Genomic DNA, 22,415 nt, shown 5'->3' with positions numbered 1-22,415 from the left:
AATATGTTAAATTTTACATATGTTACAACTGTTAGCGCCAAGATTATACTATGATATTTAACTTACCATTTGAATAATTTATTATTTATAGTAAAATGAAAATTAATATATGTGATGAGAAAGTGGAAGAAGTCTACTGAGCTTTTTGCTAACCTTATGGAAAAGGAAAGGGCCCCATAAAGTAGAGTTCATAAAGGTAGGATCAGTAGGTCTAGTACTTCTAAGGTATTTTGTAATTCAATTACTTATTTTTGATGTATAGACTTTGAAAGAGTTGGATTATTGTATATAATTTTTGAGGAAAAAAAATTGAATGGTGTTTTAGACTATTGATATTGTACTTAGCTCTAATTTATCCTGTGTTGTGGCTAAGAAAAATTAGGTTTAAGGATTTAATTATTCAATTAGATCCCGGGGCCTCACAATATGAGGGATATACATATACTTATTGCTTTAGAGAAAGTATACAATAAAGTTCCTAGAGAAATGCTTTGGAGAGTTCTTAAAAAAAGAAGTTAATAATACATATTCAAATCATTAAGGATGGACATATAAGAGCTGTTACTTGTGTTCAAACACAAGGTTGTTTGAGTAAGTTTTTTTATTTTTCAGTTGGATTATATTAAGAATTAGCTTTTAGTAAATATCTTGTTACTTTAGTCATGATTCATCTAATTAGGCATATGTAAGAGGATGTACCAGTGTGTATGCTTTTTACTAATGATAATCTTCTTGTTGAAAAGATTAGAGAGGGAGTTAATGAAAAACTTGAATTATGGAGGTCAACCTTAGAGTCTAAAAGTTTTAGTTTGAGTAGATTTAAATTCAAATGCATGGAGTGTGATTTTAGTAGTAATAGATTTATTGACGAGGTTGTGACATTTGGTTATCAAGGCATTAAAAATATTACAATTTAGATATCTCAGATATATTGTTCAAAGCGATATTGAAATAGATGGGAATATTGTTAGCATAATTCAAGTTGGATGGTTGAAATGTAGGAATGCATCAATCCTATTGTGCCATAGAAAAGAACCCCTAAAAATTTAAGGGAAAATTTTCTAAGATGGTGAATCTTGCAATACTTTATGTCGTAGAATGTTCTCCATTAAAGGAGAAGTATAAGAGTAAGTTAAGTATTGTAGAGAAGATGATGCTTAGGTGGATAAGTGGCTATAAATTTAGAAATATAATGTGAAATGAGTATATATGTGAAAATGTTAGAGTAGCTCTAGTGGTAGATAAGATTAGCGAGACTGGCCTCAGATGATTTGGTCACATAAAACGATAGCCTTCCTATGATCTTGTTAGAAGAGTAAGTATATATAGAACTGACCTATGTTAGGAAAGGTATAAATAGATCTAAAAGACTTGATTATAAGCTATTAAAAATAATATACATTTTTTTATATTTAAATGAAAATTTAACTCTTAGGGGCTGTTTGGTTTGAAGTAAAATATGTGTAAGGTATTCAAAATCCAGGGGTTTTGAAAATATTGATGTTTTGTTGGATGAAAAATGAATGCAAAGTAATTTAAAATAAATGTAGTGTGCTTCCAGGGGCAGATCCAGCTTCTTCTTTTAGGATGGGCCAAAATATTTTTTTTTTTTGTGGGGGATGGGCAAAGACGCTTATGATTCATAAAATTATGATAAATTTTTTTTTTGAGAGGGGGAAAAATGCCTAAAATACTAAAAATATTCCAAAATATCCCTTCTAAAATTAAAATTTTTTTTTTGAGGGTGGGCATTTGCCCCCCCCCCCGCTCAATATAATGGGGATCTGCACATTTGTGCTTCCACCCATTACCGGCAACTAGCCCCCCCCAGATCACACATCCTCCACCTGCCATTGGCCACCGCTGTAGCCATTCACATTTGGCCGCCGCTGGCCACCACCATCGCCAGATCTACATTCCTTTTTTTAGCCAATCAAACATCTCTTAATAAGATATAATGTAGAAAAAAGATTGATTTAGCCAACCCACATGGTGAGATAAAGAATTGTTATTATTGTTGTTACTATTATTATAAATAAATTTAAATTATTTATGCATAATTAACCATTAATCAAATTAATGATATTTATAAAAATCTTACAGGTGACAGCCAGCAATAACGGTTCTCTCTCGTTAGTGACGCTTGGGAACATTCGACGCTGTCTCCTCACCATTCCCATCTCAATCGGCTTCGAATCCTCCGCCCATTTTTCAGAGAAGAAATAAGCGAAAGGGACCGGGCATTTCTTTCCCTGTTACAAATCCCTCTTGCTAATTGATACCAAGCATCCAATGCTACCGCCGAACAGATACCCTCTTCCTCCGTACTCCAAGGACGGCGATTTGCAGGTCGGACATGGGTGATGGGCACTCCGATGGTGCCCCTCGCCCATCCGGCGCCTAACCAGAAGGCCGCCGCTTGGGCTCCCGTCAACCGCAGTCAGGCTTCTTCTGCCGCTGCCTACAACCCTAGCTACGACATGTACTCAGACACAGCGCATGCTGTCCCCAACAACCCTTATGTGCATGTCTACCCTGTTGCTGGATCCAGTGACGGTAGTAAGTTGTTGATATATGCAATCATTTGATATTTGGATGACAGGTTTTCTTTTGCCTGAGTTGTTCGGAGTAATTTTTGAAGGCTTGGTTGGTTTGAGATTAGGTTGAGGTTTAAGAGATTAGTAATTTTTAGTTGATGAGAGACTAGGAGAGTTTAATCCCATGATCCCAGTAATCCAGTTAATCTTAATCAGGGGGAAATTGGTTTGAAATAATTGGATTGGGATGTATTAAGTGTTCAAATCAGAATTAGCTTATTCTCAGACAGTAAAAGCGCGACTCTTAGAAACGATTAGGCATCTAATATGTTTAACAATCTTGAGGGCTGTTTGGTGTGTCTGCTTATATGGATTTTAATTGAGAAGCTATCGAATTCTGGTTTTGGCAGGTTTTGATAAAAGCTAGTTCAAAATAAGGATTTATCAAAACCCAATTGAACTGAATTTTTTATTTCAGCGCTAAGATTTGATTGGATTTAAGAAGTAGATAAAAAAATATTCTCAAAGCCCATGATTAGCCAATTGTATTTTTTTCTTCAGACATCTTTTGTACTTCATCCTCTTAAGGTATTTCTTGGTTTTTCCTTGTTTTCCATAGGAACAAAAGAGAACATTTTCAAAGTGTTGGACCGGTGCGGAAAGAAGCTAGAACAAAGCACCAGAAAGGCCGGGGTTCTTGCTTGCAATGTCTGGAACCACCGTATGTTTCACTTCCTGTTACGAACTAAATTTGATCATTTAAACGAAATCTTTTGCGTTGCAATTTAGAATATGTTTTCCACAATTAGTGACCTATGTGATATGCATGAAGAAAAGAAGTAAGAATGTCAATCTAAAATAGTTAAATGAATGTGATTAAATAATATCTAATTTTGAATTATTATTTTTTCTTGAAGATTGCTAATGATGCATGGTAATTATCATTTACCTCTCCTAAAATTTAGCAAGTTGTCATATCAAACACGTACCTTATATTTACCATTTTAGTCATCTTTTGTTAATCATGTGGCAAGTTATATTTCATTTAAAAAAAACTAAATAGTAGAACCTAAATTAGCTTTGTGGTTAGATTTTTCTTTTTTAATGATTTATTATTGCAATTTCTTCATTTTTTTAATGCAACTTGTTCAAGACTTTCATTGTTTTATTGTTAATTCAATAAATAAATCATGATGTAGGGACTTGCACTTAATTAATAATTATTTTCAATTAATCTAAATAGCTATCATATAAGTTTAATCACCATCTACTTCACAATGAAACTCAAAGAAATTAAATGAATTTATTATGGTGTACTGAGCCACCCATATTGATTGCCAATGCATAAAATGACTTGAAGAAATTTAAATCACCATCATATAATTTGGTACGCCAATGCATATGGTGAGAACTACACATAAAATGTTTCTTTAAGCGATCCTGTATATTTTAAATTATGATTCTTCTCCATTGATAACCTGGAAAAATTCTTGTTTAGCTTTGCCCTGCGAATATGATTCTGGAAATTCTAAATTAGAAATATTTTGATAGGAAACACTTGAAGATCTCAAGTATTTCCTAACAATCTTTGGAAAACAGCGAGCTTTCTTACCAAAATCCACACAAGAACAGGAAAAGAGTAGAAAATTTGTAATATTTGATGAAATGGAAGCGAAAAATAGCGAGATACAATTGATCCTCTATTCGAGAGGAGAATTGTTCTCTCCCAATCTCTAGACGCCGTTAGAGCCCAAAAGAAATCAAAGAGATCTCAAATTTCAGCCAAATTCAAGATGCCATAACCTTAGGAAAACAAAGTATATAATGCATAAAAATCAAAAGGAAATCCCTAAACAATCCCTACATTCAAAAATCCCTCCCAAATCCCTAAAAAATCCTTCCTAAAATGACTCATGTGGACCTGCGGCTTGCATGGCGTCCGCAACAGGCGGAGTTTTCTCCGTTGTTTCGCGTCTGGGCCGGTCCCGCGTGGACCGGCTGGACCAGTCCACTGGACCAGTCTAACATATTTTTGAAACTCAAACAGTACATATTGAGTAAAATTATAATGAATTATCTACTACGGAGGTTGGAATTACTAAATTAACACCTGCATTGAAATAATTAGGACTTTGGTCCGATTGCTTTTGTTTGAATGGTCAGGTAAGAAACTACTGTTAGAAAATTATTGTGAAGAAAATATTGCTGTTAAAGTCGTTGTTTCTGTTGAGGGATTTACAGTTGAGCTACTGTGCTAAACACAAAAGCTAATTTCATATGTGTGACTTTAGTGCCTTATATTTGCTGTGATAGGCCAATAGAATAAAAGCCCTGCCAATAAAATTCCTCGTATTATTTTATCTTTTTACGAATGAGCTATAAGTTGATTACAATAAAGATGCGAATAAAACACTATATGAGACATCATAACAGACCTTGACCAATTAATAATTTCATTATCATATGATCAAGATAAAAATTAGCTCAAACTTAATGAGAAAATAAATAGAAAGATATAAGAAAACACAGTTGGTTTATAAGGGAAGCTGAATGATAAGTTCTTTGTATTTCGCTTAATTGTCCAATAAAATAATTAAAAAAAAGGTTTTTTAAACAAAAGATTGTGATATGAAATGAACAAATTGATGAAAAAATTACTGAATTTGTTAAACTAACATATTCCCTTACAAATCATAAATTTTGTGGGCTCCGAAAATTTGTCGCCTTGGCCTGCCTATTTGCATGATTCGAGGGGAGTTTTTATGGGTTAAGTTCTAGGATAAACTTTCAGAAGGCTAATTGGTTAGAAATAAGACACTACCCATTGATTTCACCATCATTTGCGAGAACTTTAAGATATGAGTTCAAGTTTCTCATAGTTGCAACTCTCTATGGACTACCCAGATACCTAGATATTTTTTCTTCATTTGCGAGGACTTTAAAATTTGAGTTCAAGTTTCTCATAGGCACTCTTGGTGACGAGAGCGTACTTTCAAATAGGCTAGTCGTTAGATAAACACTTAGTACCTGCCATGTAATAGCAACAGTTCTAATTTGGTTTAAAATTTACCACCTTGCACTTAAAGTGGATTTTGGGAGGAATGATGACAAGCTTGATTAAGATCCCATTATTTTGTCATTCTGGTTCGTCATGGTCTCTAATTTAATTAGTCAGAAAAGATAGTTGAACTAACGTGATTGAAGGATCCTTGTCGGTAATCATGAGTTATTTTATCTAAAGATACCTTATAGAATTAGGGTTAGTGTTTGTCTAAGGGAAAAATTCAAGGGTGTTTGTATAAGGGACAAATTCAAGTCAACCTTAGTTAACAGAGGGCTCTGTGCCTTAACAAGTGTATTCTATGATTCATTATTTAAGGGAGCTATTCATTAAGGAGCATACATGCTCCAAATATTGTTTTTAATACATGCTCCAACTATGATAATAATATAAATGGTGCTTATTTGCGGCAAAATCATTTGGTCAGAGGGCCTCGGTCATAACCGTTTGTCTGTATAGTTATTAGTGCCAAATCATCGATTAGATAACTTGTGTTACGTATTTACTAGCAATTGTTTGTTTAAAAATGAATCTTAATGATATTCTCGATTGGACATCCGCTCTTTGTGAGCTTAAGTTATTTTTGAATTTGTCACCCTCACCAAGCTGGTGTGAATGGTGAATGATTTTTCCTTTAAGTTATGTGTGATTAATTACCCTTTAAATATTTGAGTTTAAATAGACTTTGAATTTTAAAATTTTCATAGGTTTTAAAGACCCCTACGGTTGAGATCTTATTTTAACACGACCATTATTTGGTTAACATTAACGTCTCATGAAAAATATTTGTATTTATTGGGGTTTGGTGGCGTTTAAATTAATAGTTTCCTTCGGTTGAGATTCACTTTTAGCATGACCATTGATCATTGAGAAAACATTGAAGTCATTTTAAAGTATTTGTATTTGGTGGCTTGAAAATTTGATTTTGAGAGTTAACGCTCTGGATGAGATATTTTTCCAGCATGAACATAATTGGGAATTTTGAATAATTTATATTTTTATTTTTTGAATTTTGTCAACTCTGTTGGGCACCCCCCAACAGAGGATTGTGTTGAATATCAACTTTGTGAATTATTGTAACGATAAATAATATCTAATTTTGAATTATTATTTTTTCTTGAAGATTGCTAATGATGCATGGTAATTATCATTTACCTCTCCTAAAATTTAGCAAGTTGTCATATCAAACACGTACCTTATATTTACCATTTTAGTCATCTTTTGTTAATCATGTGGCAAGTTATATTTCATTTAAAAAAAACTAAATAGTAGAACCTAAATTAGCTTTGTGGTTAGATTTTTCTTTTTTAATGATTTATTATTGCAATTTCTTCATTTTTTTAATGCAACTTGTTCAAGACTTTCATTGTTTTATTGTTAATTCAATAAATAAATCATGATGTAGGGACTTGCACTTAATTAATAATTATTTTCAATTAATCTAAATAGCTATCATATAAGTTTAATCATCATCTACTTCACAATGAAACTCAAAGAAATTAAATGAATTTATTATGGTGTACTGAGCCACCCATATTGATTGCCAATGCATAAAATGACTTGAAGAAATTTAAATCACCATCATATAATTTGGTACGCCAATGCATATGGTGAGAACTACACATAAAATGTTTCTTTAAGCGATCCTGTATATTTTAAATTATGATTCTTCTCCATTGATAACCTGGAAAAATTCTTGTTTAGCTTTGCCCTGCGAATATGATCCTGGAAATTCTAAATTAGAAATATTTTTGAAACTCAAACAGTACATATTGAGTAAATTTATTTAATGAATTATCTACCATGAAGGTTGGAATTACTATATTATTACTTGCATCGAAATAATTAGGACTTTGGTCTTATTGCTATTGTTTGAATGGTCAGGTAAGAAGCTACTGTTAGAAAAATTATTGTGAAGAAAATATTGTTGTTAAAGTCGTTGTTTCTGTTAGGGACTTACAGTTGACCTACTGTGCTAAACTCAAAAGCTAATTTCATATATGTGACTTTAGTGGCTTATATTTGCTGTGATAGGCCAATAGAATAAAAGCCCTGCCAATAAAATTCCTCGAATTATTTTTTCTTTTTACGAATGAGTTAAAAGTTGATTACAATAAAGATGCGAATAAAACACTATATGAGACATCATAACAGACCTTGACCAATTAATAATTTCATTATCATATGATCAAGTTAAAAATTAGCTCAAACTTAATGAGAAAATAAATAGAAAGATATAAGAAAACACAGTTGGTTTATGAGGGAAGCTGAATGATAAGATCTTTGTATTTCGCTTATTTGTCCAATAAAATAATTAAAAGAAGGTTGGCTAAACAAAAGATTGTGATATGAATTGAACAAATTGATGAAAAAATTGCTGAATTTCTTAAACTTACATGTGCCCTTACAAATCATAAATTTTGTAGGCTCCAAAAAGTTGGCTCCTTAGCCTGCCTATCCACATGATTCGAGGAGAGTTTTTATGGGTTAAGTTCTAGGATAAACTTTCAGAGGGAAAATTAGTTAGAGATAAGACACTACCCATAGATTTCACCATCATTTACAAGAACTTCAAAATTTGGGTTCATGTTTCTCACAGTTGCAACCCTTTATGAACTACCAAGATATTTCGTCTTCATTTGCAAGGGCTTTTAAATTTTGAGTTCAAGTTTCTTATAGGCACAAACTCTTATTATTAATTACTCTTGGTGACGAGAGTGTACTTTCAATTTGGCTAGTCGTTAGATAGACACTTAATACCTATCATGTAGTAGCAACAATTTTAGATATTGGGTTGAAAATTTACCATCTTGCACTTAAAGTGGATGGTGGGAGGAATGATGACAAGCTTGATTAAGATCCCATTGTTTTGTCATTCTAGTTCGTCATGGTCTCTAATTAATTAGTCAGAAAAGATAGTTGATCCGACCTAATTGAAGGATCCTTGTCGGCAACCATGACTTGCTTTCTCTAAAGGTACCTTATAGAATTAGGGTTAATTTTTGCTAAAGGACAAATTCAAGTCAACCTTAGTTAATAGAGGGCTTTGTGCCTTATCAAGTGTATCATATGGTTCATTATTTAAGGGTGCTAGTCATTGAGGAGTATAAATGCTCTGACTGTGATCATAATATAATGGTGCATATTTGCGGTAAAGTCATTTGGTCAGAGGGCCTTGGTCATATCCATTTGTCTATATAATCATTAGGGCCAAACCATCGATTAGATAATATGTGTTACGTCCTTACTAGCAAAAGATTATTTAAAAATGAATCTTATTGATATTCTTGATTGGATATCCGCTGTTTGCTAAAGTTATTCTTGAATTTATCACCCTCACCAAGCTGTTGTGAATGATGAATGATTTTTGCTTTAAGTTATGAGTGATTAATTATCCTTTAAATATTTGAATTTAAATAGACTTTGAATTTTAAAATTTCATAGGTTTTAAGACCCCTCCAATTGAGATCTTATTTTAACACGACCATTATTGGGGTAACATTGACGTCACATGAAAAATATTTGTATTTGTTGGGGTTTGGTGGTATTTAAATTAATAGTTTCCTTTGGTTGAGATTCACTTTTAACATGGCCATTATCGAGAAAACATTGAAGTCATTTTAAATTATTTGTACTTTGTGGGTTGAAATTTGATTTTGGGGTTAACCATTCGGTTGAGATATTCTTCAGCACAAACATAATTGGGAATTTTCAATAATTATCTTTTTATTTGCTGAATCTTGTCAACTCCGTTTGCCCCCCAACATAGGATTGGGTTGAATATGAACTTTGTGAATTATTATAACGACATTAAGTTGAGAGTGTGCATTCTTATGATGAGTTTTTCTTAAAGAGCCTTTGAATGCCTAATTTAAACTTATGTTAATAAGCAAACACACCATCGTATATTTGGCTATTCTTTTAAGGAGGATTTGACTTAAATTTTGAGTTAATATTTATCCCCCACAACATTCTCAAATATGAGATTCAAGAGTTTATTGTGATGGTCGGAGCATATATGAATAATAAATTTATTTTAAATGGCATGCACAATTTTTTATGCATTTGTATAATGCAGTTTCACGTCTTTTCGATGCACATATATGTTTTTCGAGACTATCCCACATTTTTAACGTATTAACTTCTTTCTCATTGTGATAAATACTTATGAATTGAAAATTCTATGAAGTTCTTGTAGTGTTTCAAACTTTAATGTATCTAGTTGATTTTATTTTGTAAACTTACGGCCCGTACTATGAATTATTACCTTTTCATTCCCTTCTCGCTACTTCATATCACACACCTTGCTTGATGGACATTGGCGAAGCAAGAAATTTTTTTTCTAGTAGGGGCACAAATTAATTTTTTAGATATTCCCTCAATTTTTTTTATTTATGCTTGAGACTGGCATTGACAACTTTAAAATATTTTTTTTTTATTTTAGAAATGTTTAAAAAATGATAAAAACATTTACAATTTATAATACATACTCTTCATATTCTAAAAGAGTTGAATTGTTATTTTATTATCAATACAATCAAATATTTTTTTCTCAATATATGTGATTAAAATATTATTTATTCATCGATCTCTAATTCTATTTCGCAAAAAAGTTCTTTTAACTTATATTACATTTATTGATTTTAAAATAAATACTAAAATTTTTAATTTATAATGATAAAATTTTGATTATAATATCAAAATCTAATTATTTCTTTTGGGGACCGTTAGGGATCAAACATGTGAGCCGGCAGGAGGAATTTTTTCGCTCAACCATTGAGCTGCCCAGCTCGTCCCAAATCTAATTAATTTCATTATAAAAGTTAGAGCTATAGGAGATGAATAAAAGAGTACAAATAATTAATTTTGATTCTATTTAAAAAAAAAAAGACTTAGAAATTTTTTAGCAATAAATTCACATGAAAATTATGAAAGCTAAAATTAATTCCTACTGTTTGTATATTGGAAGAATCAAAACTTCTTATTTTTTAACTAGATCTATGAGGATTCTGAAATATTCTTATTTTTATTTTTTTTTGGGCTATAAATAGGTTATGTAAAAATAATTAAAAATTAATTATAGCAATAAAATTTCAGTTTTTTATATTTTTGTATATACTAGTTGGACGTGTATTGTTTATTTCCTTGGCTAACAATTCATGAAGGGCTATTGTAGAGGCTATACTTCTAAATTCTATCTTTCGTATGTGATGTCATTTAGCTGTGAAAGCAGTAAATCTGTAATTTGGCATGAGCTATTGTAATAGTGCCGGGTCAGTTTCGGGTTCGACCCGAATCTGACCCGTGACCCGAAATTGACACTCCTACACCTTACTATCTTAAAGTAGGAGTATATGAAGTTTTCTCATTTTCAATTTTGCTTTTTCATTACATAGTCAAAACAGGTCCTAGTATCACTGATGCAGCAATGGCAAGGATTGCTCAAAGAACAAAGGTCTTTGCAGAAGGGGGCAACGACAAAATTTTTCAGCAGAACTTTGGTATTTATACAGGGGAGGAACTTAGAAAAGCATTTGCTTGTTATCTTTCCACGTCCACTGGTCCTGTAATAGGGACCCTATACCTTTCTTCACTAAGGCTGGCGTTTTGTAGCGACAACCCTCTTTGCCACTACACACCTTTAGGTCAACAGGAGTGGGTATATTACAAGGTACAGCTTCTGATTTCTTTTCTGATATATACGTTTATTATGCATTATGTCTTCATATGTATTACTTGCTAGAGTTTCATACTCTGTTAATGGGATTTGGTTCCAAAATGTGTTAGTCTTAATTAGCATAGTCAAGGCTTAGGTAGCAGTGCACAGCTGAAGGAAAGCATCTGCACCAGTATAAGCATGCAACTAAATTTATCAATTTCAAATAAGTTGAGAAACTAAGGCTTCGTTTGGGATGACTTTCTTACTGCTTCTTCAAACAACTTTTTAGTTCAAAATCAAAATTTTTGAATAAGAAAGCTGGTTTAAAAACCAATAAAAAAGCCGTCCCAAACGAAGCTTAAAAGGACATGTGTTAGACAAAAAGGCATGGATTAATAAGGGTCTAGGGAGATATTGTAGCATGTAAGTTTACCGTCGCTCGAACAAAGATGTTGAAGGCAAAGTCTTAGATTTATCGATGAATACTAATTAAGATTTGGAATGTTATAGTGAATAATGCAATAGTTGGATTAACATTTTTTTTTTCAATAAAATCTTGAAGAGCAAGATGAGGTTTAGTTGAGAATAAGTATTGTTGTGTTAAGTGCTAAAAATGATTATATGATCTGATCAAGTTTTTGAAAAACATCATACTTAGTGCAAGCTCATTTCTTGCAAACACAACAAAAAACATGAGCCTGCCTTGAGGAATTGTCATGGGCAGAGATTTTGATGCTAAGGTTTTGTTTGGGACAGCTTTTTTATTGCTTCTTAAAGCAGCTTTTTAGCACAAAAATTAAATTTTTTTTACTACAAAGCTGCTAAAAGAAGCACTAAGAAAATTGTCCCAAACGAAGATTAAATTTTCCAATAAACTCAAGGGCAAGAGAAAGGCGCTTAAGTAGCTCAACAGAGCTTTCTTTAGTTGAAGATGTGAATAAGAGGATCCCCCCTGCCTTACTTTTGGGGCGTTTAGTATTTAAGGATGAATATTTTGGCATATTGATGAATCATATTGTAGATAAGCAAACCATCTCATGGTTCAGATTCATGTTATACCAAAGTTATAGCATGTCAGTTGCAGATGATATTTTTGCTAACCTTTACCCAAGTTCACTCTGTCATGTATAACTAATGGTAATTTTACTAATGGTTGTGTCAAAGTGAACTCTTCCCTATAACACAATAATGTTAAGCCATGGAACATTAGTGCTTATGAATGTCCTCATGATGTAAATTTGAAAGTTTTTATTCATTGGGAATACATATGATATGCATTGATGTTGTTTTATTTCTTTGTTTTTACTTTTCTTTTCTTTTCGTAAAACACGTGTATGATGATGGCTCCGACAAGATGACGATGACAACAAACAACAACATGAAGCCTTTATCCCACTCTTAAAATATACATGAATCATTTTTCTCCATTGTGTTCTGTTACGGTTCAAATTCTCATTTAAACCTAATAAAGAAAGGTCATTTCTAATATTTTCTAACCAAGTTTTTTAGGTCTACCTCTACTTTTCTTAACATAAGCCAAATCTAAAATTTGTACTCTCCTAACGGGGTCATTGGAAGGCCTCAGTTTTATACGACTAAACCATCGAAAGCGACTCTCTCTAATCCTATCTTCCACTAGAGCTACTTCAATCTTTTCACGTATATGCTCATTTCGTATCTTCTCACTAGAGCTACAACTAAATTGAAAACTTACAATTTTACGTCCAATTTGTGGAGGATTTTAAGTCCAAAATTTGGAGAATTTGAGAAATTTTTTTTTTTGGTCTTTTAAGCATCAAATGTGTCACAACATAGTTTCAATTATCTTTAATCATGTGTACATACATGTATTAATTAGATTTATCTTTTTCGACTTCTTCATGGGTGTTGACAAGCCTCCCTATATCAGAGCGTCAGACCTAATTCTTCTTTTGGTGATTTCTATCTTTTCTTTTTTAATTGGTTGGTATCTGATTTATAGGCCTAATTAAGATTTTATCAATTGCAATATATATCAAATTTCTATTTTGCAATGTAAATTTCATTGTTGTTGAAATTTTATGAAACATCAAATTTTGACTACTATTAAATTATCTTTTAAAATGAAAGAAATGTGTTTGTTATTTTTTACATTTAAGAGAGATGATTCTCTCTCAAAATAAAAATTGAGAACTTATGGACTTTTATATATTTTGTGTGTTTTTGTTGTTTATTTCATCCTATGTTGAACACTGTCATTGTTATGTCCTAATCTCTAGATGAGAAAAGTGGAAGTTTGTATTAGGTATTTGACAATTAGCATAAAATTTATGGGATAATTATGACATAAATCTTTTAATATATTGTGTTAATGTTAGGGTGTTCCTTGAAAACAACAAACTGTAATGCGTGAATATAGCGAAAAATCTGCAAGGGCTACTAGTGCAGTGTTAAATCAGCAAATGTTCTCACATTATAGACAGATGTGGATAGATAAGCTAATCCATGAAATTAGAATTATGATAGAAACTTGAAATATAAGTTTTCTTACTAGCAAATTAATAAAATTAATATTTTATTTATTCAACAAACTAAATGAGTTGGAGAAAAGACTAAGGAGATTTATAGCTTAAGATTTAAATTGTGGTATTTAGAAATGAGGCCTACTAGAAATAATGTTAAGTGTAATTATAGATAGAAGTTTCAAAGATAATATTATAGACATTAATAGAATTAGAGATAAAAATTTAACTTTAAAAATTATTATTGATTTTAAGATTATTAATATTATAAGTGCTTATGCTTTTTAAATAAGTTTGAATGTGTGTTCAAAATTAAATTTTGGAAATGACTTGCACAAATTAATATAAATGATACATCTTGAAGAAATTTTTCATTAAAGGAGATTCAAATAGACATTTTGAAGTGCTGGAATATTTTAATAACATTCATATTGTATGGTCGACGGTTTAAACTGTGATTAATTTTGTATCATAATTTTTTCATGAGAGATCATTTTATAACATTTGTATATAGTTGGAATAAAATTAAGTAAATATGACATTCTGGAATTAAATTAGCCACATTCAAATAATCTGAGGACTATTTGGAGATTTAATCTCAATAGTAGAAAGTGTTTGTTTTAGGCATCAGCTATCTATGCCACTATCAATGCAGTGAATTTATTGGAAACATGAATCAATAATAAAAATACTATTTGTTTCTTTATTTTCAGTACATATTTATGTTACCTGAAATCTTCAATTGACTATAAGGCATTCTTTTGCAGGTTGTGGTACAATTAGATCAGCTCAGTGATGTTATTCCTTCTTCCAACCCTAAAAATCCTGCAGAGAAATACATTCAGATTGTCACCTCAGACAGCCATGAATTTTGGTTCATGGGCTTTGTATCTTACGAGAAAGCTCTCAAGAACCTGAAAGATGCCTTGCAGCTTGCCCACAGGAAATACAATCACCAGATATAAATGCTTCTCTAAAGGTGGAATATACTCCTTTCTAAATAAATAGACTAGGAAGAATATAAGGCTTTGTTTGGGATGGCTTTCTTACTGCTTCTTAAAGCAACTTTTTAGTATAAAAATTAAAATTTTTGTACTATAAAACTGTTTTAAGAAGCAATAAAAAGAATGTCCCAAACAATTACAATGAACATTACATAATTGACAATAGAATCATGTCCTATTTATATAATTTGCAATTTTGCCTCTCTATCTTGTGATTGAGTGGCAGAAGATTTCTTGCTTGTAACCTTATGGTATGCTGGGTTGTAGGACAACATGCTGTGCACACATCACAACAAAATTGTGTTATTAAAGAAGAAAAGGTAAGCTAAATTTAGGTTTCATTTGGGAATGTTTTCTTACTGTTTCTTAAATCAGCTTTTTAGAACAAATTTTTTAATTTTTGTACTAAAAAGCTTCTTTAGGTTTCGTTTGGGTTGAATTTTTTGCTGTTTCTTAAAGCAGCTTTTTAGTATAAAAAATTAATTTTTATATTAAAAAGCTGATTTAAGGAGAAGGAAAAAAACCGTCCCAAATGGAGTCTTAAGTTTCATTTGGGACAACTTTCGTACTGCTTTCTAAAACGGATTTCTAGTACGAAAGTTTCAAGTTAAAAAAAATGTATACTACAAAGCTGTTTTAGAAAGCAAGAAAAAAATTGTCTCACATGAAGCCTTAGTCTTGATTGCGGTGCCTGATTAATACCTTAATTTGTGTCCTGTTGTAGGTGTAGGTGATGTGGACGAGCTCATCCATGGTCTGGATCACAGCAGGATAAGAGAATTCCATCCCTTCAGTTTCCTCAAGTGTAATTACATCATACCATGTATCACCATCATCCTCAGAGCATGCTACTTTGAGTACTGCTCTAGATATGGTATTGTAAGCTAGTATCAAGCGACCATCTCTTAGTTTCACTCCATCAATACCTGAAGTAAATGGTAGCTTCCATGTTATACATGCATTTTTAGTACTGCAAAAAAAGTCTTTAACAAGATGATTGTGAAAATCATATGGTTGAATTAGTTGGACTGTGAATCAGTCCTCGAATCAGTTGGATCCGATTACAAATCGGATTTATAGAGAATCAATTTTAGGTCGTAAAATAATTTGACTAAAAACTGTTTTAAGAAGCAGTAAGAAAAATGTTCCAAACAATATCTTAATCCTATAAAAAAATGTCGATCAAACAGTTCAAACCTTGAATTATGAGCAATTGAATCGGTTCGAGCACAAGCTGCAATGATGAGATGTTGAAATATAATTTTTTTGTATGTGTTTCATGTATTTGTTATATTTTATGGTATATATTATCACTTATCATTACTATTAGAAAAATTATATAATTTAAATTATTTTAATTAAGTTTAATAATATTTACATCATCATAGTTGAACATTTGATTGGATTCTGGTTGAACATTTTCTTCGACCAATTCTATGTTGGACTAGTTGTAAGAGATTTGAATAGTTTTTTTTGTTTGGGACAGTTTTCTTATTATTGTTCAAAGTAATTTCCTAGTAAAAAAATTTTAATTCAAAAAGTTTTTATGTTAAAAATTGCTTTACAAAACAATAAGAAAGCTGCTTCATTTGGGACAGCTTTGTAACTGCTCTCTGAAGCAGTTTTTTAAGTACAAATTTTTTTATTTTAATAAAATTTTGTACTAAAAAATTATTTTTGAAAGCAGTAAGAAAGCTGTCTCAAATGAAGCCTTAATGCGAGTACTATAATGCATTATTGTTCATACAAATGGATTTCTTTTGAAACTAACCTGAATTTGGATTTGGAAGTTGAGTAGGTGCAGCCAAGCTCCAAGTAAAGCCTCCATCAACTGATTCTGACATATAAACTTTGGAAATATTTTCGAAGGACCTCAGCAGTACTCTTAAAGCGCCACTTGCAGTCTTGTATGGTACTGGTTGAATAACACTCAGTGTTTCATTCTCAATATATATAGGGCCATATTTCTTCCAGGAATGGCCACTATCTGCTGTAATCTGAACAATAAAGAACTAAGTTTCAAATTGCCAGTAAATAAGTGTGGCAATGTTAGTTATAAGTGTTAGCAAGTGCACAATACCTCCATCCAAGCTCCCCAAGAGTTCCAGCTCTCCACAGAGGATCCGCAGAGCAATCGGCCGTCGTCGAGCAAGAAGGGCTATTTGATGCAAATAAAAATATCCCAATTTAGCTGGATTTATTCATGTTAAGCGTAATCATTCTGAATTCTCAACCATCGAGATATTATCCTTTTTGATCTAATAACCTTACAAGTCTTAATGATTGAGATAATTGTCCGTTTTGACCCAACATTCTTATAGTTTGTCATCCTAAACCCTAAAAAGAAAATCCGTAGAGCAACCGGCCGTCTTCCAGCAAGAAAGTCTATTTGATGAAAATAAAAATATCCCAATTTAGCTAGATTTATTCATGTTAAGCGTAATCGTCTAAGTTCTTAGCGATTGAGATATTATCTTCTTTGATCTAATGACCTTACAAGTCTTTAACCATTAAGATAATTGTCCATTTTGACCTATTAGTCTGATAGTTTTGTCATCCTAAGGTAATTTCTTAGTGTGAATACTAATTAAATTTTAACAAAGATTACTCAGTAATCTTCTTGATATCTACTATTCAGATCAAACTGACCAATTTAAAATCCGATTCTGCTAAATTTAGTTAGAAAAAATATTCATTTGGTTCGATTTTTGGAATTTTAAAATTGAGATTAATTGATTTAGCTAATCTGCAAATAAAACATATCAAACCAATGAAACGGACACATAAGAGGAGAGATTATTACGTGCGGAATCTGGATCGGAGCTACGTACAGATTTTGTGAGTGTGCGGAGTAAAAGGGTAATGTGCATAGTAATTATACTTTACTACACTTTTATTGTGCACACTCACAGAATGCGGACATAGTTGTGGTCTGGATTCTGCACATAATAATCTCTCCACCGAAGGATTTATTATTCTGTGCGGAGTTCGGATGGCATCCGGAGACTAATAAAAATGCACCACGTCACCTAAAAAATGTACCAAACTCGGTACTGAGCTCGATACCATTCCCGTATTGCTCGGTAAATAAGCGTAATTGGATGCCGTCCGGTGTCCGCATAGAATAATAGCTCCCACCGAAGAGTATCCTTTGCTCCAGCAAATGCAAAGTCCTGTCATTCATTCCACTTACCTTGTTCTTTGATGGGCCAATTATTCCAGGAGGAAGCTGCTCTCTTTCTGACCAAGTTATCCCACCATCAAGCGATCTCTTCATGCTTCCACTCCATCTGCAGTTTCAGCACATGGTGAGAGACATAGAAAACTGGAGAGCAGAAGCTAAAAACAAAACAGTGAAGAATCCTGACTTCTGAACTTCCTGGCCAATCTTGTAGAACAATAGCAGCTCACGAGAAGGAAGCTGAAACAGCACAGGATTCCACAAAGGTACCTCTGCTTGTTCGTCTGCAACTGATGGAGGATACCAGCATCCATCCTGAAGATGCAATTCCAATTTAGGGATCATAGAAGATTAATATAAGATTCCTCAAGTAGAACGAAGAAGTTGACATCTTAAAATCCTGGATGCTACCAAACAGCCTCTAAGAAGTTCTATTGGCAAGACAAAACTATAAGTCCATTATATCTAAATGGTTTAGGGTTTAGGCTATTACAACTTACGCTTTGAAGACGAAGGGAGGAAAGAAAACACTCACGCTGTCGCTGTAATTCTGCAGCCAAATCTTGACATCTGGAGCTCCTTCTGCACTACCCCCAAAGTAAGCCACAAGCAACTTACCCCGTTCGATCTATAAAGACATCACATGAGAGACTAGCTTCAGATCATCAAATGATGAGAAATTGAACAGGAGCGACTCACCTCGACGATGGTGGAAGCATGGCAACTGTTAAAAGGAGCGGTGCATTCCTGAAAAGTAAATTCCTCTTTCACCAACTGCCAGCCACCGCTACCATTGATGGTATTGGCGTGATCATCACCGACCAAACTGCTTCTCTGTTCTCTCGTCGACGAAGCTCGATTCCTTTAATTCGACAAGTTAGTTGAAAAGATCCGAACACAGTTCAGTAGCTGCGATAATCAATTTGTTACCGGTAAGTGCGATGGAGAAGGGGGAGGTTCCGGGAGGCGAAAGCGGTGGAGAAGACCGCAAGATTAGGTGTAGAGAGGTGGCGGTGGAAGAGCTTGGATCGGAGGTCTGAAAAGATCCAAAGGAAGAGGGAGAGAAACCCCAGACCGACGACCAGCCCCAAGGCTTTCTCCAGGGCTTTGCTCGCTGTGCTGGAGCTCATTACTGCCTCTGTGGAAGCTGATAGCATCAGTATTGATGGCGATTTGCAGGGCTTTGGGTTATCTTAAAAGATTTTGAATTTAATGATTGATTGGAGGTTCTGTGGCCTTTTGTGAGGGTATAAATGACTATACATATTATAATTGGCGATCATATTATTATTTGATGAGCTCTGATTTTTATGAGTGCACACATTAAAATATGCACACTCATAAAAATCAGGCAATTTTCTGATTCTCATATAATAATCTCTCTTCATAGAGGCAAATTATTAGGTCCGGTCACCAGACCTATTTCTGGGTCCGGACATCCACTAAAAATTTTTCGCGTGGGCTTTGAGTCAAAAAAGCTCAGTCTAAAGTGCAGATAAAGCGCAGGTAGAGAGCAGTCAAAGGGCATCTAAAGCGCAGTCCACGTGGCAAGTTTCTATTGGATCTTCGGACCTAGAAATAGGTCCGGTGACTGGACCTAATAATTTGCCCTTCCTAGAGCCTAATTTTATTTATTTTTTATTTTATTTATTTTTTAATTTTTATTTATTATAACCGAGCTTCGTGGAGCCTAATTGGAACCTAATTGGAGTGCCAATGAGCGGTGACTCCAATCAGGGGTGAAACTAGTCTTATTTTTTAGGGTGGACAAAATTATTATATAAAAAATTAAATTAACAAAATCTCTCTTGCTAGACCGAGTTGATTTTTCTTTTCCTTACTCCGCACATAATATTCTCTCTTCCTGTAGGAGAATCAGGATGCGTCACGTCATCCGGTATATAGCTACAATACACACCAAAATAATGACATGACGTATTCTGATTTATCTCCAGACTGCATCGGATAACCGCACGTAATAATTTCTCGTACAAGAGAGCAACCTGCGTGATATTATCAATGGAGAACTTATGCTGCAATGCATTTATCGAAGTAGGCATTTTCAGGAAATGTTTTAAAATATAAAATCGACATGATTGCTTATATTGAACTAAAACATCAAGTTAATGTAGTATCTCAGCATTTTTTTTATCAGTTATAAGGATTTTTACTTTTTTAGGAGAAGAAACTAACATTGATAAAATCCAAAGCTTGGGAAAATTATTAGGCCCGGACACCGGACCAATAAAATATTGACATGTGGAATGTACATGTGTCCGCAGAATTTTAAATCAAGCGTGGCAAAAGTGCAGGTAAAGTACAAGTAAAGTACAGGCAAATCGCAGTAAAAGCATAGTCAAAGCGCAGTTAAAAAGTACTGTCAAAGTGCAGTTCATATGTCAAATTTTTATTGGATATCCGTACCTATTTCTCAGTTCGGTGTCCTGACATTTTTGCTAAAAGTTTGTCTCGTTGGTTTTGTCATAGGAGCTAGAGATGCGATTGGTCGTTCGAGCTGAAAGAGGAAGAAGATGAGTAAGAGGAGTAGAAGGAAGTGGAGGTTCGATTGAAGAGTAGCGAGAAGAAGAACTTTCGCATTCACGCACGGACTCTGCAGGAAGAAACTGGGCAGAGAGTTGTGGCTCTTGCATTTATGAATTGGGCTGTGCAAGAAGAAAATTGGGCAGGTTAGGACAAAAAAGTTTTTTAGGGGAGGTAAAATATCAATATTACTCTCCTTATAAGTTAAAAATTAATTTTGAGTTGCACACTCTAAGACATTACGGGGTTCTGCATGTGATGCCAATCCTTGTTCACCAATTGTCCTTTTGAAGGGGTGCCTTCTTTTAAAGTTAGTTTTGACTTTAAAAGCAAATTGCTTGCAATTTTGGGGTTGTTTGATACTATTAAAAGAATATAGTGTAAAATGAATATAATATATTTATAATATTTTGATTTATTTAGATGAATGTAAAATAAATATAGTTTTTTTTTATTTGACTAGAAGTAAAATAATTGTAGTATGATTGTGGTCGGTGGCTGGTGGTGACAACGAGTAGTGGTGGTTGGTGATTGTGGTGGTGGTGGGCGACAGGCAATGGGTGAAGAGCGACCATGACAATAACGATAGAAAACTTACGATGTATTTGAAAATTAGTAAAATCTAATGATTTTCAAATGCACTAAGAAGCTGTTTGGTTTGTTGAAAAAGAAATGAAAAGTATTTCAAATGCAAGGAATTTTAACAATTTGGGTGCTTAATTTAATGAAAAAGAAATAATGTTTAAAAATTTAGTGAATCCTTTTTCACTCCCTAATTTAGTTTTAATGAATTGTAACCTCGCCTAATTTTGATTGAATTCCTTTTCCAGCGCAAACTGAACACGTTGTTGCCACCAGGCGCCCACAATCGCATTTGTTGTCGCCACCACAAACCATAACTGGTGGCCACTGCCCTCCTCACTGTCATTGACTTTGGCTACGTGTTATCAAACACCACTGTCAACCTACCACCAACCTCCACCATCGCTACATGCCAACAACCACCATTGTCACGTGTCATCGATGCAACTGTTTAGGGTTGTCGTCATCAACCAACACCATCATTTAACTTTACATTGCATTCATTTTATTTCGAGTAAAAAAAAAAAATCTCATGCATTCTTTTTATTCTCATCCAAACAACTTCGAACTTTTCAAATTAAATACCAAGGGTTATTTGATTTCAAATCAAATATTCTCTTAAATGCATAGTAGTGTGATTTGCATGTGGGCCATGGTGGGGCCATAAACATCATTTACCATCATGCCACAACTAAGAGCACACCCAAAATATATTTTTGTGCTATAATCAAATATTATACAATCAAAATATTTTTGCTTGCCCTACATGATTAAAAAGCAAGTAAATTGAAACATTTGAAGCTTTCAACATCTATTTTAAAGTACATGTTCATATAAGAAGGGGGATCCAACATAAAACTATTTTAACTACTCTTTCATAGAATTTTGAAGAGCCTACATTTGATGGGGAAAAGGCCTTTTTCTAATGAAAAAATTCATCGAAAATTGGTTATTTTGTCATTGGTATTTCACATTTTAAGTGGAAAATTGTTGTTTTCTAAGGATTTAATATACTATATGGTACTTGAAAACCGCTTTAGAAAATAGTAAGAAAATTGTCCTAAACCAAGTCTAAGAAAATATTGGCTCTAGAAAAGCTTTTTTGCTCAATATAGGAGACAACAGTTTCGTTTGGGACAACTTTCTTACTGCTTACAATGGCTTTTAGTACAAAACTTTTATTTTTTACTAAAAAATTGCTTTAAAAAGCAGTAAGAAAGCTGTTCCAAACGAATCCAACATTGAGCTATACTCACCCAAAATGAGAGCTTATTGATGCAAAGGTTCCCCATCTTGTTAAAAATTTTATAATTATTGCATAATGATAGTGGAATCATAATCTAATGTTG

The 22,415-nt window shown here is 33.1% G+C and overlaps 2 protein-coding genes across 5 annotated transcripts; one reads left to right on the top strand and one right to left on the bottom strand.

The window, feature by feature from the left end:
- The first annotated feature begins 2,132 nt into the window (after window positions 1-2,132).
- On the top strand, window positions 2,133-15,681 carry LOC110113786 (GEM-like protein 2). Of its 3 annotated transcripts, none has more exons than XM_020846482.2 (6): window positions 2,133-2,556; window positions 3,157-3,258; window positions 10,995-11,269; window positions 14,526-14,737; window positions 15,030-15,082; window positions 15,487-15,681. In XM_020846482.2, exons 1-4 carry the CDS (start codon window positions 2,364-2,366, stop codon window positions 14,721-14,723), a joined length of 768 nt encoding a protein of 255 aa, XP_020702141.1. In that variant the 5' UTR covers window positions 2,133-2,363; the 3' UTR covers window positions 14,724-14,737; window positions 15,030-15,082; window positions 15,487-15,681. The 3 variants fall into 3 exon arrangements, with proteins under 3 accessions (XP_020702141.1, XP_020702139.1, XP_020702140.1); XM_020846480.2 differs by having other exon boundaries at window positions 2,133-2,559; XM_020846481.2 differs by lacking the exon at window positions 15,030-15,082 and having other exon boundaries at window positions 2,133-2,559.
- LOC110113784 lies at window positions 14,418-19,133 on the bottom strand. 2 transcript variants are annotated; one of them, XM_020846479.2, is made up of 9 exons: window positions 18,874-19,133; window positions 18,643-18,805; window positions 18,479-18,571; window positions 18,131-18,258; window positions 17,956-18,052; window positions 16,843-16,920; window positions 16,534-16,759; window positions 15,465-15,688; window positions 14,418-14,583 (listed from the first exon to the last, which is right to left on the bottom strand). In XM_020846479.2, the coding sequence occupies exons 1-9, from the start codon at window positions 19,098-19,100 to the stop codon at window positions 14,575-14,577; spliced, it is 1,245 nt and encodes a 414-aa protein (XP_020702138.1). In that variant the 5' UTR covers window positions 19,101-19,133; the 3' UTR covers window positions 14,418-14,574. The 2 variants fall into 2 exon arrangements, with proteins under 2 accessions (XP_020702138.1, XP_020702137.1); XM_020846478.2 differs by lacking the exon at window positions 14,418-14,583 and adding an exon at window positions 14,818-15,038 and having other exon boundaries at window positions 18,874-19,132.
- Between the last annotated feature and the right edge of the window lie 3,282 nt (window positions 19,134-22,415).

The sequence above is a fragment of the Dendrobium catenatum genome, unplaced genomic scaffold, assembly GCF_001605985.2.
Source record: "Dendrobium catenatum unplaced genomic scaffold, ASM160598v2 fragScaff_scaffold_1117, whole genome shotgun sequence".
Lineage (NCBI taxonomy): Eukaryota > Viridiplantae > Streptophyta > Magnoliopsida > Asparagales > Orchidaceae > Dendrobium > Dendrobium catenatum.
The sequence above is the reverse complement of the archived record's forward strand: the minus strand, read 5'-3'. Positions and strand labels throughout refer to the sequence as shown.